The sequence below is a fragment of the Ammodytes marinus genome (genome assembly GCF_949987685.1).
Source record: "Ammodytes marinus genome assembly, chromosome: 3".
NCBI lineage: Eukaryota > Metazoa > Chordata > Actinopteri > Uranoscopiformes > Ammodytidae > Ammodytes > Ammodytes marinus.
This window is the reverse complement of record NC_137232.1, coordinates 28,332,649-28,350,550: the sequence shown is the minus strand read 5'-3', so window position 1 is coordinate 28,350,550 and position 17,902 is coordinate 28,332,649. Positions and strand designations below refer to the sequence as shown.

General features: G+C 41.0%; 2 protein-coding genes across 2 annotated transcripts; both read right to left on the bottom strand.

The window, feature by feature from the left end:
- Window positions 1-52: 52 nt before the first annotated feature.
- On the bottom strand, window positions 53-9,931 carry ilvbl (ilvB (bacterial acetolactate synthase)-like). Its single transcript, XM_080053937.1, has 14 exons — window positions 9,573-9,931; window positions 8,015-8,216; window positions 7,326-7,453; window positions 6,613-6,863; window positions 3,375-3,474; window positions 3,167-3,264; window positions 2,892-3,028; window positions 2,520-2,654; window positions 2,105-2,219; window positions 1,803-1,972; window positions 1,254-1,324; window positions 1,078-1,149; window positions 732-837; window positions 53-583 (listed from the first exon to the last, which is right to left on the bottom strand). Exons 1-14 carry the CDS (start codon window positions 9,717-9,719, stop codon window positions 405-407), a joined length of 1,911 nt encoding a protein of 636 aa, XP_079910063.1. The 5' UTR covers window positions 9,720-9,931; the 3' UTR covers window positions 53-404.
- Window positions 9,932-11,895: 1,964 nt separating this feature from the next.
- On the bottom strand, window positions 11,896-17,840 carry LOC307248664 (beta-galactosidase-1-like protein 2; the record flags this gene model as incomplete). Its single annotated transcript, XM_080025108.1, has 18 exons — window positions 17,671-17,840; window positions 16,841-16,909; window positions 16,649-16,744; window positions 16,450-16,558; window positions 16,242-16,334; window positions 16,048-16,129; window positions 15,732-15,796; window positions 15,400-15,484; window positions 14,955-15,092; window positions 14,736-14,816; window positions 14,462-14,568; window positions 13,721-13,867; window positions 13,526-13,597; window positions 13,193-13,271; window positions 12,919-13,006; window positions 12,526-12,640; window positions 12,126-12,242; window positions 11,896-12,009 (listed from the first exon to the last, which is right to left on the bottom strand). Exons 1-18 carry the CDS (start codon window positions 17,832-17,834, stop codon window positions 11,896-11,898), a joined length of 1,821 nt encoding a protein of 606 aa, XP_079881234.1. The 5' UTR covers window positions 17,835-17,840.
- Window positions 17,841-17,902: the final 62 nt, after the last annotated feature.

Below are 17,902 nucleotides of genomic sequence, written 5' to 3'. Positions count from 1 at the left end.
TCCAAAAGGCTCAAGGGGTTCACAAACTTTCGCACTTGACTGTATTGTAGCAATTAACTATAATAAATGTATGGAAACATTAACTGGATGATACTATTGACTAATAACAATAACTTAAGTTTCATGAACAGTCCCCCTTTGATTATGAAATATCAGAGTAATGACTCTTGAAGTCAGATTAGGGTTTGCAATTTACTATCTCAGCAAACTGGAAAGCCAAAGTGAAATATGGCTTTAAGAGCACAAAGGATTAGCATAGGTCTGGTCAGGGTTCCACAAAGTATCCAGAACAGAATTTTCCTATAATTCTCTGAACCCTTCATAGATCCTGATAGGAAAGTCTACAAAGAGCCACAGCAAGAGGAATGGGAATGTACTGTTTTTCTGATCTGATCACAGCTGCTCTATACAGAGATGGAGCCCTCTCTAAAGTTGGTTTTCCCAATGAGAACATTGAGCAATACAGCCCTGCCCTCCTGGCTCTCCTTCTGAGCCTGTCCGATGATGTCGCTCAGCCTGTCCTCATCCTCACGCCCTACGAGGTGGCCCTTACCACCGTAACCATCCGCCACTGTATGATAGTCTGCAGAAAGGAGAAGAAAAAATACCATTCGCCAATTAAGAACTGCCCAGTCATTATAGTATATTAACGTCATTGTTCACAGTGAGGGGGTTATGAGCCGTACATATTCTGCAAGCTATCACGCAACTTCCTCTACAGAAGGATTTACCTGAGAACGCAAGGCCACACGCCACGTTGCTGCCGAGTATGGGGACCTGCTCTCTGGATATCTGACTCCAACATGCATCATTCCCCACCACTGCAATCACTGGTGTCTAGGGGGAGGGTGGGGAGTTGAATGTTGATAATGAGAAAAATATTTTATTCATATAAATGTAATTATATATTCTTTTGTAAAAGTCTAATTTAACATCACAGCTGCTTTACTTACATATGTATGTGAAGTGCAATTAAGTTATTCCAATAATAAATGTTTACACACATTATGTGGTAAACATATCAACAACAGAATACATATGATACATATTCAATGCAAATAAAATGAGTGAATTTACCTTGTGTCTAGTGAAGGTGTCAAACTCTGCCACACTGTATCCTAAGGAGCCATCACCATACACTATCCACACCTGAAAAGCACACATAGTAGTATTGTATTCATAAAAAGGTTGACATTAATAACTAGATGATCATACAAAGCCCCCTTAAGAGATTCCTGAAATCAATACTATACCTCAGATTCAGGCCGGCACAGTTTTGCCCCCAGGGCAAATCCACCTCCAACTCCCAGGGTCCCGAAAGCTCCTGTAGGGACAGGGAACAGTAAAGCTATCTCACTATGACCACAAAGAAAGCATGATTAACCTGTGAATTCATTGCTATAATACTGTCTTGTGCTTATGTCACCTAAACCTGTGCTTTTGGCCACAAACATTAACTTGACTTGACTAGAGCACACTTTGCACTCATGTGACCACTTTATGTTTTCCGACATAGAAAGCATCAATCAACTGAAACGTATAACAGGTTGATTTGACGATTTCTCTAGAATGCTGTTTATCAAAATCACCATCTAACACTGGATTCTTTTTCAGCACACACACACACAGTACGCACAGGTAGTGGATCGTGAGGAGATATTCATTGTTAGGTTCATTACATCATCCTCAAATTGCTGAACTTACAGGCCCTCTCCTCTCCCATCTAACTAACCCAAAGTCCATTGTTCTGATTGAAAACATTTTTAATAAACACACTTGAAGTTTGTTCAATGAGATCTAACCTGGATCCAGCCAACGCATAGGTCCTCTTGGTCTCATTATGTAAGCAGCACTTCCGACAAAATCGCCCCCGTCAGCAACAATGATGCTGTCCTCTGCCATCAGTTCATCCACACAGTGGAGGACTTTCAAAGGATTTAGGTGGCGATCCGTCTTCTCATCAGCTTTGGCCCTGGAAAAGAAAACACTCGATTGAAGATTTCACTAATCAGGATATGTGTTTTTATTAAAGTACAGAGCGTAAGTTTAGGTGAAATGTGTTTTGGTGACACTGATGGGACAAAGGATCATGCCCTCTGGTTACCTGTTTGAACTCTCTTTGGTAATATCTCCTGCTTTCAGGCTTTGAGGCCATTCCTCCGGACAGCGATGACCCTTCAGTCCTTCGGAAAGCCGCACTAAGAATGAGCCAGCGTCACCTGTAACAGACCGATATTTACATTGTAGACTGACTGTAAACTAATGTATTTCTCCTTTGGCCATATAGATCGAAAACCAATAGTAAAACAATGTATGTTTAAGTTCACAATTACATTTCATACATTCTGTATTTTCATCATAGGGGTCACACATGATAAAGGGTATTCAGTGTAGACATTGGATCCAGTGACATTTCTTTTTCTTAAATGGCTTATTCTTCACCAGTCACCAGAGATCTGCAGTGACACATTGTTCCTTTGGTTATGACTATGTGTCATGACGGTGGCTTGTGAACATACCCTGGATGGCTACAGTTGGTTTCCAGAACATGTCAGAGTTTTTCAGCAGCTGCGTCTTGTCTCTGTTGACAGCGATGATCTTACTGCGTCTGTTGAGTACTCTGCCGTAGCTCAGCCGGAAGTCACACACAGTGCCTGCAAACAAACAACAACAATTATTGAATTATAACAATTTAAATAAACCAATTACCACACCAATAATATTCAATAGAAATTATAACTTAATTAGTAACCCCCCCCCCCCATCACCTTATTTGAACTAGTTATTATATTTGATGGTGTTAACGTCTGATTATTACATGATCCATTCTGCAAAAGCCACAGATGTTACTGCTACATTAGTTTATCAGTTTAAAAAACAGTGTGTCTGACCTGCTAAGAGCACCACGTCAGCATCCTTCAGGGCGTCTCGCCTGTTCTGTCTGATGTGGATGGGACTGTCTTTACCAAGCATGCCACGGGACATACCCCCAAGGAAGCAGGGGATGCCCAGGTTTTCCAATGCCTTCCTACAAGGCAAACAAAATGTCATTCAAATGACAGAACACTTGAGTGATATATGATTAGCATTTTTTTTTAAATGTATGCACTATCAACAGGAAAGAAATGGAAAAAAAAGAGGGGCGGCATAACACAATGTCCTTTACCTGATGTCTTCAGCAGACGTTGGGGGTAGTGTCGCTTGGCTACCCAGCAGAATCACAGGTTTCTTGGCTCGACTCATCAGCTCTATGCACTTTTGTACCTGATTTGTATTGACAGAAGGAGAAAAAACAGCAACAGACAAACATTTAAAATTCTAATCTAGAACATGTAATGGACCTTTAACCTTCAATACTATAAGAGGAGTCTTACCTGATCGTCTGTTGCATGGGGTATGGCAACAGGAAGAGGTGAAACATCTCTGGTCTCCCAGGCTCCAGCAAACAGGTTCAGAAGGTGATTATTGAGGTACCTTACAAGAAATCCAACCATCATTGTATAAGTATAATTTAATTTTTTTGCCATTATTTGACAGTTTGAGAGTTGTGGGGAAAAAGAAAAGTGCAAACACTTATGTTCAGGTTGTGCATAAAAAGATCCAGGTCAGACTTGAACCAAAGATTGGAAGTTTAAAAGGTATAATGTTCCAGACGTGTTGGCTCCAAGGACACCCCTACAGGCCATTCATTCATCATTGTGAGGGACTTTTGGGTCTTTAGTTGTAATAGTAATGGTAAAGATTAATAGTTAATATACAGTCCCCTCCAATAGTATTGGAATGGTGAGGGCAATTCCTTTATTTTTGCTGTAGACTGAAAACATTTGGGATTGACAACAAAAGATGAATATGAGACAATATATCAACATTTCAGCTTTCATGTCCAGGTATTTACATCTGGATCTGATACACAATTGAGAAAATATCATTGTTTGTAAAGGAACACTACATTTTTAGGTGAGCAAAAGTATTGGAACAGATATAATTAAAATAAATTAAAGTGAATAAAACGTAATATTTTGTCGCAAATCCTTTGCTTGCAATAACCACATCAAGCCTGTGACCCATTGACATCATCAAACTTTTGCATTCTTCTTTTGTGATGCTTCTCCAGGCTTTCACCGCAGCCTCTTTCAGTTGCTGTTTGTGTTAGGGGGTAACTCTCTTAAATCTCCTCTTTGGCAGGTAAAATTAATGCGCTATAGGGTTTAAGTCTGGAGATTGACTTGGCCAGTTTAAAACCTTCCACTTATTGCCCCTGATTAACTCCTTTGTTGTGTTTTGGGTCATTATCTTGCTGCATGATGAAGGACCTTCCAATCAGTTTGGTTGCATCTTTCCTTAAATTGGCAGACAAAATGTTTCTGTAGACCTCAGAGTTCATTTAGCTGTTGCCATCATGTGTTACATCATCGATGAAGATTAATGAGCCAGTCCCAGAAGAAGCCATGCAAGCCCAAGCCATGACATTGCCTCCACCGTGTTTCACAGACTAGCTTGTATGTTTGGGATCATGAGAAGATCCTTTCTTTCTTCAAACTTAAGCCTTTCCATCACTTTGGTAAAGGTTCATCTTGACAACAACACAGTAACACATGATGGCAACAGCAAAATTAACTTAGAAGTCTACAGAAACATTCTGTCTGCCAATTTAAAGAAAGATGCAACCAAACTGATTGGAAGATCCTTCATCATGCAGCAAGATAATGATCTGAAAAAACTGCAAAAACAACAAAGGAGGGGACTGTATGCCTATCTTGTGTGTCTGTCTCTCAGACTCTAGAGGGGTATACTACGAAGCGAGATTAAGGGCTGAGCGAGGTCTGTTGAGTCTAAAGCCAGAGTTTTCAGTATCACGAAAGGTGGCTCTCTTTTTACCTAGCTAGATCACCGTGGTAACAGAGGCTGCACGGCTAACCTGCTCAGAGCAGTTTTTGTTTCAGAGTTTGAGCTTAAATTCGGCTCAGAGCGCTGCCCTTTAAGGAAACTACACATTTTGAAATCCCGCGGACCTGTCTGAGCGATATATTCTAACTGAGGAAACTTGTTAAATAAGTAAACTTATTGATCAGTAAGTTAATGAACGAAACAAAGCCGTGACATAAGGCTTACAGCAGAGTGAACTGTAACATCGCGCTGGGGCTTTTTGCCACATGCATACAGTTATTGTCTGATGCAGAAAATGTTAAATAGCCTAGACCTACTGTATGCAGCGCTACTCTATGCTCTCACCTCAAATGGTTTTACCTGGTGATCTACACACGCTCTTAATAAAGTGTTCTATAAAATCACAGTTTGCAACATTATTTCACTGTAGGCTTCTTTCTTTTCATCAGTAGCGATTACAGTTGGGACGTGACAGGTGACAGCTCTCACAGTTCGGACAACGTTGCAGACTCGCAGGTTAAGCTTTTCACAGTAGATTCATATTTGTCCGAAAAATACAGTCTACAGGTTTTTTTAATGTAGGCCTATTGGTATTTGTAAGATTCAAATAAAAGGCTAATAGTCTAAATCAAAATTGTATTAATCATGATGTGGCCCAAAACTAAAGTGATTTTCCATAGGCTATTCATTTGGGGACAGTTTCAGACTTAAATTACATTCTTAAGTGTGGGACTATAGGCGTAGTGCTATAAATATAGCAAAGTAGCCTATATATATATTAGGCTAAATGGTATAGTGTTTAAATCCGAGTTCAACGTTTCATTGTTTTATAATGTCACGTTACGCACTGCGAGAACGATCGTCAAGATAAATAAATCATTTCCATGCTGGCAGCATTCCACTCTCCTTATTTGCAGTAAGAGTTTTTTTCAGCTCTCTGATTTCTGCTGTAATAATTCAGACTGACAAACTCTCCCTCTTGAATGAAGTTGGCGACACACTTTTGTTTTACTCAGCTGCTCACAATCAGTCCGTTTGTGTAAAGTTAGCGGCACAAGATCAGTCCATTTTGAGGGGATGCAGAGTCAAATGACGGGTCAAACACCCCCTTTCATGGGGACGCGCACAGAGCCTGAAGCCGAAACCCTCGTTCAACATAAGAGGTTGATAACTTCCTTCGTGATACCGGTTAGCTCTGAACGAGGGTATGTGTTATGCTGAACCAGATCAAAAAAAGAGAGCCGGGCTCTGTTGAGTTTGTTTCGTAGTATACCCCTCAGGTCAGCCTTGGAGCCTGTTAGGAGACACTTATGTCAGTTGTATAGATAAAGTCTCATCTCCTTAGACTCCAGAATGTTATGGTTCACTGTGTTCAGCTCTGTACCAAAACATTGGTACGCTTGGTGCCCGAGCCGGGGAGGTGTTAGAGATAGCGCAAGGCTAATACACAGTTCTAAGCATGAGTCTGGCAGAATTGAAGTGCAAGTCACGAGAGTTGCAGTCCGGTTCTCCTTGGCCAAGTCTGTAATAAATATTGCTTCATAATTCATCCAAGAATATTCTTCCACCTGAGTTGACCTCCAACCTTAACAGAACTTCCTTCACAATCATGTCTATCAATGCAACATCATATCAATTACAAAGTTTCAGATTTTAGTTGTGCACACGGCATTTTAATCTTTTTTTCTGTAGATCTGTATCTGTATGTGTTTATAGGTGACATACCACGTGACGACCTTTCCCATCAGGCCTTTGGGTGGATTCTTAACTCCGAACTCTTTGGACACAAGATGGAAGGGGTACAGCGTGTCGATGGGGAACTCGATGAAGACAGGCCCAGGGGTTCCGGACTGGGCGATGGCCAGGGCTTTCCTGACCGTAGGCACGATCTCCCTGATGGTCCGGACGGAGGCACAGAACTTACACAGCGGCTTGAAGAGAGACATCTGGTCAATGTCCTGCAGCGCTCCTCGGCCCTGCAACACAAAAACACACATGATGGAGAGGGTTAGGAGGTTAGGAGAAGAGTTAAAGGGACAGTCAGCAATTCTGGAAAAGGCTTGTTGTCAAAATCAGTGAATATCTACTCATGATCCGTTACCTGCGAGTACTACTGTGTGTGCGCTGAAATAAAATCTGGTGTTAATTACACACAGCCTACGCTCTGTTAACTGCTATGTAAACAAAATGTAAACAAAGCGGGGCCCACCTAGCTACCAACATTGCCTGTTTACAGAGCACAGGCTGTGAAGGAGATAATCACTGATTTTAACAGAAAGTGATTTTGACAACAAGCATTCTCCAGAAACACTGACTCCATCTTTAAGATAAGTCTGAGAAAAGCAAAACACACCGCTCCAATCTATCTTGTTCTTATTTTATTCTACTTGCACATTCAAGTTACGTTTGCACGATCAGTTTTTTTAAGTTGATTCTACCTGTAGTAGTGTACTAGCCGCTCCTCCCATGAGCAGCAACGGAGATTCAGCCATTTGAGCATTCTTCACCGCTGTCACTGTGTTAGTGAGGCCTGGGCCGGCAGTCACTGCTGCTACACCCACAGTGCCTGAAGAGGGGAGACAAGTACGGTTACAAGAGAGTTACAATAGTTACAAGATAGAACAACTTTCTCTAATAGCCTATCTAAACTTAGTAGAATAACAGGGCCAAAACACTGGTACACCTAAATGTAATGCAGCCAGCAGAAATGACAACCCAAGTGTTTAACTAAACTAAACACGGACGCTCGCTGTATACCAAGGCACACCCTTACAAAAGCAACAGCACACCCAATCCGTTTACTTCCGAATGTACAGGCTTGTTTTGATTGCGGTGTGGAACTTACTTGAGAAGTATTTTATTTATTGGGAGAACTCTGTTGTTTTGAGCAGAATGTTATCTTAATACTGAAAAAGACCTAAGCTGCAATTGTAGTTAATGCTGCACTTATTTGAGAATAATAATTTTTACAATTTTTACATTACAACCCTTGCAGCAGTATTCTTTTCATATATTTAACCGTACCGTATAGAATCAAAACCGTGACTTCAAAACCAAGGTTCGTACCGCTCCGTGACTTTTGTGTACCGTTACACACCCCTAATTCTCGTGACACACAAATCTGCACCTGAGAGTCTGGCCACGGCATCGGCAGCGAAGACGGCGGTGGCCTCGTGTCTGGTGTCCACAATGCGGATGCCCAGCTTCTCGCAGGCCACCAGGATAGGGGAGATGTGGCCACCAACCAGGGTGAAAACGTACTTGACCCCATGGGCGCGCAGCACCTCTGCTACGCTCTCGCCACCGTGTCGTGGGCTCTTGGTCTCAGTCTGGAGTGAGTCAGAGAGGATGGAATAAATAACAGTTTAATCAGAGAAGAGGTTATACTGTATATTTGGATAATCACTGATTAACTGAGAAAAACAAAGAAGCTGTAAACTAGAAAAAAAAAGTGCCGGCATAGATAAATAGGTGGGAGCTGATGGGCCCCTCTGAAAGGTCACCTGGCTGTCACACTATCTCTTCTCTCATTCTGCCTTTCATATTTCACAATAACTAAACACCACATTGTTCTGACTGGGCGTGATACCAGGTTGGACTGGGAGTGGTGGGGATGTGTGCCTCATGTGTTTTTGTGCAATTGACAGCAGTGATAGCCTTTGTTCTAGAAAAACCACAAGGCTGGTCAAAGTTTATGTGATATGAACAGAGTCCAGCCCATCTTTCACCTGTGAAAGACTGTAGCCAGAGCCGGCCCAAGCCTTCAGGGGGCCCTAAGCGAAATATGATTAGGGGGCCCCTCTCCAATGTTAGCGCTGCTGAAACTATAGATCTTTGTTAAATATCATTCACACACCCAGTGTTTTCCGCTAGTGCCTCCACTGTGCAGCTGTGCGATAATATTAGAAAGCCTCGATTCAGACCCTCCTCGGAGGGTCCGGGGGTATGCCCCCCCGGGAGATTTTTTTAACCTTTTTAAAGTGAAATGCATGAATCTGGTGCACTTTGAGAGAAAATTAAGAGGCTAAATCTGAGACATTTTGTGTGAACAAATAATTTGGAGACACTGGGTCAGATTAATTAGAAGCTATTGAAGAAGGACACATGGATTTTCCATAAAAATATTAATATAAAATTAAATATTATGGAGGGTCCTCTGGGTTGGTCTTGGAGCTCTTTTTCTTTTACGGGACATATTTCTCTGTAATATAATTAATGCATTTAAATGCAGTGAGAGGAATGAAGCATGAAGAACTCTGTTGTCCAGCTACTGTATCTTTTAATAGGCTATGTATAGACTAAACACAGTGCATGGGCAACTGAGGGCAGCCCCATTTCCAATTGTTATTAAATAAACTCAATACACACTGTGCATGGATGTGAACGTGACATGATCAGATAATTTCGGATTACCTCCCAGATGAACTGATTACATTTTTAGGCTATCAATTATCTAGACCAAAACATTTTATTCCTTTTTTGTATGATAACTGACATTTGCATAATATGATGTTAATATCAAACACACAAACTTTTTTTTGAGGGGTCGGGGGCCCTAAGCGACAGTAGGTGAAAGGTGAATTTGCCAACACGGATCCGTGCAATGCAGCTGTAATGCATGGAGCGAGGGACAAAAGAGAGTGGAGGTTACAGTTGACATGTTGTTGTGAGTGGTGGCAACCTACCTTGTGAAACAACTGGTAGAGTAAGCCAAGTTTGTAGGCTGCAAACACAAGCCCACCCAGCGCAACGCACGCAGTGCATCCCAATGCGGTGCCAATGGCTCCGAACGACTCCATGCCAGGATGCAGAGGAGAAACCTGTATGTACATAAAACTCTACTAAGCTACACTTCACATCCAAACCTACTCTAAAACCGGTCCAGTTCAGTAGCTCAACTCGGCTAGGCTAAGATACTGTTGGAGCTACTCATACAATCTCTACGCTCCCATTTCAAAAGTGGACGTTTTTCCAGTGCATTAAACTGTGAAGTCAAGCAACAGACCGAAAGGCTGTGAAGGACATAAAGCCGACTCTTCTTGCAAGTTGAACTGACCCGAGTGCTCTTTCCGCAATTGCTGTGACACATAAACATCAGCGGATACGTTAACGACGAGTCAAGCTAGGTAGGAAGGCAAGTTAAGTTTCCGGCTGTTTATTTCCAAAATAAACCAATGAGAACAAAAGTGTACATATTACAAGGTGAATGTGTTTCATTTTCACTGTAGACATCACAACCATATGCATATATATTCATATATACCTGCAGCTAATGAAAAATAAGAATGATATCACTATTTGTGACAAATGTAGTCATTTTTATTTCTGTCCTGACCAGTCCAACAAATGTTTGCCCTTTATTGTGAAGGCAGAGGCGACTTCTTTCCGGTCGGCTGCGTGCAGCCAGATGTCTTTTGCGAGTGCAGCTTGTGTAAAGGACAAGCTTTTGGTCCAATGAGAAGCGGGTGAGGGCGTGTCAAGCTGTCAAGGGTTCAAACCATCAATTTGTAATCAGAGCATAGTTCACACCGAAATGAGTAGCCTAAGCAAGACAAGACAACCAATGGCAAGATGTAACTTAAAATGTTACTAAACCTAGGGTGAGTTGCCCTAATGTGGGACACTTTTTGCAATTTCAATGTACGATATTAACATATGAAGCCAATACATTTGACCCACACATGATACCATTCTGAAATCCCCAAGATGTTGGCTAATTAAAAGAGAATAAATAATTCAGATATCATACTCAGAGAAGTAATGGCACGTATATTAGTGGTCCATGTGCAAAATTACACAAGAAAATGGGTTTGCTCTAATCTGGGACAGTGTGTCACTCTAATCTGGGACAGTCTGTATTATGCTGAAAAAAACAATATCCCCTTAACTAATTCAAGTCAAATGTATCTGCTCATTAACACTCATGGTTTTAGGTACATCAGGTTTAATGGTTTCAATTTGAACAATACTTTTCTTGCCCTGGCTTCATATCCCAACTCTGCGCTTTGCCATTATAGCCTGACCTATACATTGCATTGAGTTAACATAGGACATGAGAGAATTACTATTTCCCAGGCACAGGATTTAGATCATTTATATTTGCTTCAGGGATTCTTTCTTTATAAGAGTATTGAACCTGTAAACCTTGAATAAAATTAATATTGCACATTTGATTTTCCTACATGTGTATTCCCCCACTTTAAATGACAAATCATGCTGTCCCACTTTTGGAAACACCTTTCCGAATGTGGGACAGCTAAAGATTGATTGAAGAAGAAAACAACTTAAAACATTTTCCCAATATTATTGCATACTTTGATGCAGAATTGTATCATAAACATAATCTGATAACAAATGGCAACATTGTTTTGTTAATGAAAAATGTACAGCCTTAGCATTGAGTTCCTCTCAAACCTATGTCACTGTCCTTTGTCTGGACTTCACATGGTTTACTTCCTTTTTGACTGTTTCCCCTCCCTTATCTTTATAATCAAAATTGTGAATTCATGTGATTTCAATCACAGGGAACCCCTGCTTGGATTTGACAACACTATTATCTATTTACATGTTTCAGAAATAAGAGATAAATGCTCTAGACCTTAGGTGTCCCACATTAGGGCAACTCACCCTATATAAAGAATACATTTATACTATCGATTTGCTGTTCAATAGGCCGAGCAATTGAAAACAGAAAGGTTAATCATTAATAGCTTTAAATAATTGACACTGTCCCCTGTGTGGTTATGTGTGTGTGTGTGTGTGTGTGTGTGTGTGTGTGTGTGTGTGTGTGTGTGTGTGTGTGTGTGTGTGTGTGTGTGTGTGTGTGTGTGTGTGTGTGTGTGTGTGTGTGTGTGTGTGTGTGTGTGTGTGTGTGTCTTACTTAAATCACTTTCAGGGACACAGAGGCTACTTAAGACCATTTGATTGGGGACAGGTTATGCAAGTGGGGACAAAAGTCCCCAAATGGTAGAACGCTGATTTTGTTACAGTAGGCTACATTTAATATTTTCACAGCAGTGTGCAAAAGGGGAGTTTGTAAACATCAATAGTCTTCTTTCCATGATCAGGGTTTTCAGCAAACAGTATTTTGTCGTCCGCTTTTTGTTCCTCAAAAACAACAATCTGAAAGAGAACATAAAAAATACATAACACATTGAACATCAACAGCCACAAATTATCTTATTGAATATATCACCTCAACTTTCTATTTTTAATTTTTTAAGAAACTATGTGTGCACCTGATTCTCTCCATTTCTGAGCCAAGCTCCAGGGAGATAAAGGAAATGCTGGGGGCCGATGAACCAATGTCGTCCAAGGTTCTGCCCATTGACTAACACCACTCCTTTGCCCCAACCCTGGATGGATGCACCGGTATAATCAGCAAAATAACAATGTGGAAAGTTATGTTTTCAGGCTGTAATAAATTTACCAATTAACTGAAGTATAACATTGATGTAGATCAGTAAATTGAAGGCAACACAAAGTATAACATAATGCTTCAATCAGAGCAAACTGATATAACACACATATGCCTGCATAATATAGCCTACTTTCATTAAACAAGCATGCAAAATCCATTGTTAAAAAGGAAGAACTATCAGATGAAGTATATCAGCATTGGCTGTCTGTCCTACTCACAGGGAGTCTGATGAAGGTGTCTCTGGGAGGACCATCCACATTCAGTCGAGCCTCAAAGAATCCAGGAATGGAGGGTGACTCGAAGCCAGACTTCCACTGACCTGAACTCATTAATCTGAAACAAGATCATAACATCCCTATGAAACACAACTAAAATCAATTGGTCATTATGTGGCAAGGTTTTATGAATGAAGTGATGCTTGCTAGTTTTATCTTATAGGTTTCTCCTTCATTTCCGTAGTTATTTCCACCAAGGATACAAACTATGTGCAAGGTGTATCAGTCTGCTTTGCCCTTTAATATACAATCAGCAAATGTCTATTAACATTTACAAAGAGGTCTTGCAGTGTTTGCCATTTTCACTGAATGAAAAATGTATTCCAATCAACCAACCTTTTCATAAAGTCTGACTTCATATCCAAACAGAAGATAGTAAATCCTCTCAGAGGGGTGTGATTCAACACAATGTCTCCCACAATACCTGAAATACAATATGGCATATACAAAAAAATATATATACATGGAATGTAGACACAGTAGCAGACCAAATTATCAGGTCTGAAATTCACATTAGCAATTCACAATGGGTAGACAAGAATTCAGACTATAAAGGCAACACACCAATGTATGGCACAGCACAAGTTACCTCTGTTTTAAGTTGGAATACCTTTGCGTTGTTCATCCAGAGCCTTCCCATAATTCACTCTTCCACAGTTCTCCACAAGTAAACTCAACGTCTTCTCTCCCTTCGATGCACAAAACATTTGGAAGGTTATTCAGTGAAGAACAGTGATCCCAATGAGGCAAATTTAATCCACTATATTGGGTTGAAAGTTCCTTCACTCTAAAGAAACAGGGTGTTCAGAAAACCAATTCTGGGTTATGTGGGCCATTGTACTTTGGTGAACAACGCTAAACCCTAACCCTTAAATATGAGAAATCATTTCCATGGATGGATAGCACGAAAAAGCTATGAAAAGCCACACAACACAACCAGTACCTTTCCATCAGGGAGTGCCAGCTCATGAGTCTTGTTGTCCAAACTGCCAACGCATTGTCTGTCCACAAAAACCTAAGAGAACAGTCACAATGACAAGATTATGTACAGTATAACCAAATTACACATTTTAAAAACTTGATTATGCTTGCGTTGTATGTGTCTGTCCATAGCCATTCTGTACAGTAATGTCCTGACCAGCGCTCTGTCTCTGATGTTGTTCTGTGAGTTGAGGGTTCCTCCACAGGTGACAGTGGTCTCATACAGTGTGTAACCATAGGACTGACCATTGTTGTTGTTCACGGGCAGATTCTCCATGTTCACCGGCCTCTCTGACCTGTACGGCTGCAGGAATACTTAGTCAAGCATATTCAACTCAAGACTCTGGCGGAACACGGTAAACATCAGACTTCTGAAGACAGTGGTAGAATCGAATGAAATGAAAGCTGTTTCCACCTGGCTTTTCAGGCATGGCAAGATATAGCAACACTGCTGGGGGTGAGGAAATTCCATTCTCGCTGAATGAAATCAACAAGATGTGTAACGTACGTGTGACTATGGTAAAGGTATGTTCTTTTATCCTGCCGACAACACCAACATGTAAGGTGTCATCGTGTTAATTAAAAAAAGAAAATTATTTAGAATTTAAAAGGTGACAAAACTAAAGTTAAGTTAAAAGGCTTAAATATGAATGCATGACACTATGGCAGATACTTCAAAAAAGGTGTGTTGAGACCTTGATGTATGACCCAAACTGTGCTGCTGGGTGAGACATCAGTCTCGGGTATACTCGACATGTTGCAAGATCTCTACACAAGACACACAGGCTGATAACAGGAGTGTTCTGTCTGTCTAAAGGCTCACCACGTCTTAGGTATACGGCCAAAATGGGGAAGATTACGTATCACCTCTCAAACAGGTGCTTGCCATCTGTCTTACCTTGTCTGTGAATTGCAGGCTGTCCCAAAGCGACAGGTGGCGCTGGATGACTATAGGGTCGTATGCTCTCCTCTCCTGAGGAGAAGGCACCTCAGGCAGAGGCTCAGCTGGAACACCATTGGGAAAAAAACATTTAATTAATGCTAATTAGGACAGACTGGATTACTCTGTACTTTTATGGCTAATAAAGAAATCAAAGGAATTGCTAGGTGAACATGGTTCCATGCAAGCTAATCATTTCAGACATGTGTTTTCTTTTTCAAAAATACATTACAGTGGTACTGGCTGAATAAATTCCTCAGGAGTTGATATTTCGGGGTGCAATCTCCAGCCTCAGATAGCGGAGCGTTGTAATCTGCAGTGAAAACATTTACAAAAAAAACAACGTTAAGAAGTCCAATACATTTGTTAAAGGGAATTATATTGAACAAAGATCCAAAACATCCCTTGCTTTTTGGTCTCTAGTAAAGCTCTAATGTAATTCCATACCAACCATAACTGGTGACCTGTGGTTTGTAGGTGCCGAGGTCCATCGCTCCGTTCATGAAGCCAAAGCTGGTTCCCCCATGGAACATGTACAGATTAATGGATACACCTCTCTCCAGGATCTCTGACACAACAGCCAACATGTCTGTAAACCAGGTAAAAGCAAATGATGACATAATACACAATGTAAGCCAAAAAAAGCGATATGAAGCAATACATTTTCGGAATGTAAGTAAGGCACAAATGTCACTCTCTGTCGATTGAAGTGTCCTTGAATTATGTAATTGTTGTTTCATAAGGCAGGCCATACCAAATCACAATCAGGCAGACATACATGGGCCTTTGTGAATCTTGTAAGTGTGTAACAGGATGAATGGAATGTGGATTGATATTGAAACTGAGAATGTGCTCAGGCAACAAAAAGAAATCATGCTTGATAAGTGTTTCCGTACCCTCAGCATGGAACACGTGGTGATGTTCTCCCCAGACGTCAAACCAGCCGGACCAATACTCCATCACCATTAGTGGTTTCTGTGGCTGCACACAGCAGAACACACAACTTGTCTAATACACAACATCTCACTGTCTATACTGTTTAAAGCCAAAAACAAAATTGAATGAGAAAGCAAATTGGATATTTTCCTTTTAGGCGTTGAGCCAATACTCTCAAACAATGCTACAGTGCAGAAGTGAATAATAAAGACATAGATTTGAACTGTTATGGGTAATCAGTAGCGAGTGCTCAAGCCACATTACATTAGGAGGCCCATTTGCGCTCACCCACCTGCATGTCAGCTAAGTACGGAATGGCTCCGAACGACAGTCGCTGCAGGTTTATTGTTTTCAGAACTGGAATGAGCAAGATTTAGACCAGTGACAATGAACAGTAAATAGTTAATTTTATGTAAAATAGTTTCATGTAAAGCTAGTTTGATTCAGGATGGTGATAGGGCTTCAATCTATAATCTATATCACAATGTATTTTTTCAGATCAGGATATCTCCATAGGGTAGGCCTATAGTACAAAAAAAACACTTAATAAATTAGATAATTTAGTCTGTTTTTCCCCTTTAGATACAATGATTGATTATCTTCATTACCTTCGTCCATCCCTCCGTATCTCAAGCCCTCCCAGTTGTCTGAAGTCAGCAGCAGCTCCTTGATCCCTCTGGACTGGAGACACTGCAGGGAAATCATTTGCATCACATGCTAATTTAACTACATAACGGTGTATTAAAAACATGTCAGTGAAAAAAAAGGATTATATATCATTGCGACATATCAATAAACTCACATTCTTTATAAATGGCATGTATTTCTCATCTTTGGCATATGATCCATACTCGTTCTCAACTTGAACTGCAATGATTGGACCTCCCTCTTCAAACTGTAAAAAGCAAAACAAAAAAATTAAAATATATGCTGAAATATAGCCCGAATATATTCTTTGAGGAAATTATTTTTACGTGGAAAATGACAACCCAACTTGAAGATTGATTTACCATCAGAGGTTTGATGACCGGGACAAGCTTGTCATAGTAGAGGTTGACAGCATCTACAAATCCAGGATATGTTGTCCTCAATTGCATGCCTTCATCTCGTAACAACCAGCTGAAATAACAAGAACAACTGCTGACATGATACTTAAATATGTCAATGTGTTATAGGCTATAGCCTAGCTAAGGTACAGTTTGGTGTTACCTCGGCAACCCACCCAAGTCCCATTCGGCGCAGATGTAAGGCCCTGGACGCAGGATCACCCACAGACCCATGTCTGCTGCTAAGGTGACAAAGGCTCTGAGAAAGGCAGAGACACAGTTTGAATCAGATCCATTCTGCATGCCCTTTGGAAACATTTACCAATCTACAAAGAGGAAGTAAAAGAAACCTTACTCGAGGTCCAACTGATCTTGGAAATTGAATGATCCTCTCTCGGGCTCATGCAGATTCCACGGCACATATCTGAAAGCGCAAGCAAGAAAACAATTAGTCCTATACAGTAGCTTTTAAGCAACAGCGCTGCACAGTGGCCCCTATCATCCTGCTATTTGCTTTGCTTCCTTAAAGCTCCCATATTATACACTTTTCGGTACTATTATACACCATATTATATGGTCTTAGTGGTCCCTAATACGTTTTTCTTAAATTGTTTGCTGAAAAAAACTTTCAGATAATTTATTGTACTATGCTGATGTTCAGCTAATCTCACAATGGCCTATTTTTTAAAAAGAGCTGCAGCTCCCCTCGTAAATATACAATCTTTGAGCTGCCCCCGCCCCCTGTCCAGAAGCGAAGCCAGATACGCCTCGCCCTCTGTCTGTCAGGGCCGTGGACCAATAAGAAATAGGGGTGTGGGCTGCACAGTGGAAGCTTCTGGCTTTCCAGTTTGTGAGGTCAGAAAAGGGGAACATTCTGACTGGAGTATATTGGGGGGGAGGGGTGGGGGTTTCAGAAAGGGGGAGAGTGAGAAAAGGAGAGATTGTTATTTTTAAAAATATTTTGGCAGTCTCTAGTGGACCGACACACCGTGGACCGATGGATATGTTAGAACACATTTAAAAAGTGCATTTAGCATAATATGTGACCTTTAATACGTTTCAAGGTGAACTTTTTCACAAGGAAATTAACACAAACACATTTAATTTATTCTGACCATTCTCCACCAAAACAACAGTGAAAATCGTGTGATGTGAATCATATAGTCAAGTTACAATGGGACCTACGTGGTGAGAGTATTGAGGCCACAGGCCCTCATCTTCAGCAGCCGGTCCTCCCAGTAGGCTCTGGGGACACGGAAGTAATGGATGGAACCCCCCAGGACAACAAAGGGTGCTCCCTCCAGAGTGAACTGAGATGAGTTGGCCCGCAGACCCTCCACACGGCTCATCCTTCTCACGTCAAGCTGATATATGTTGGAGAAAAAACAGTTGAGTAAAATATAGTGGAAAATCATCC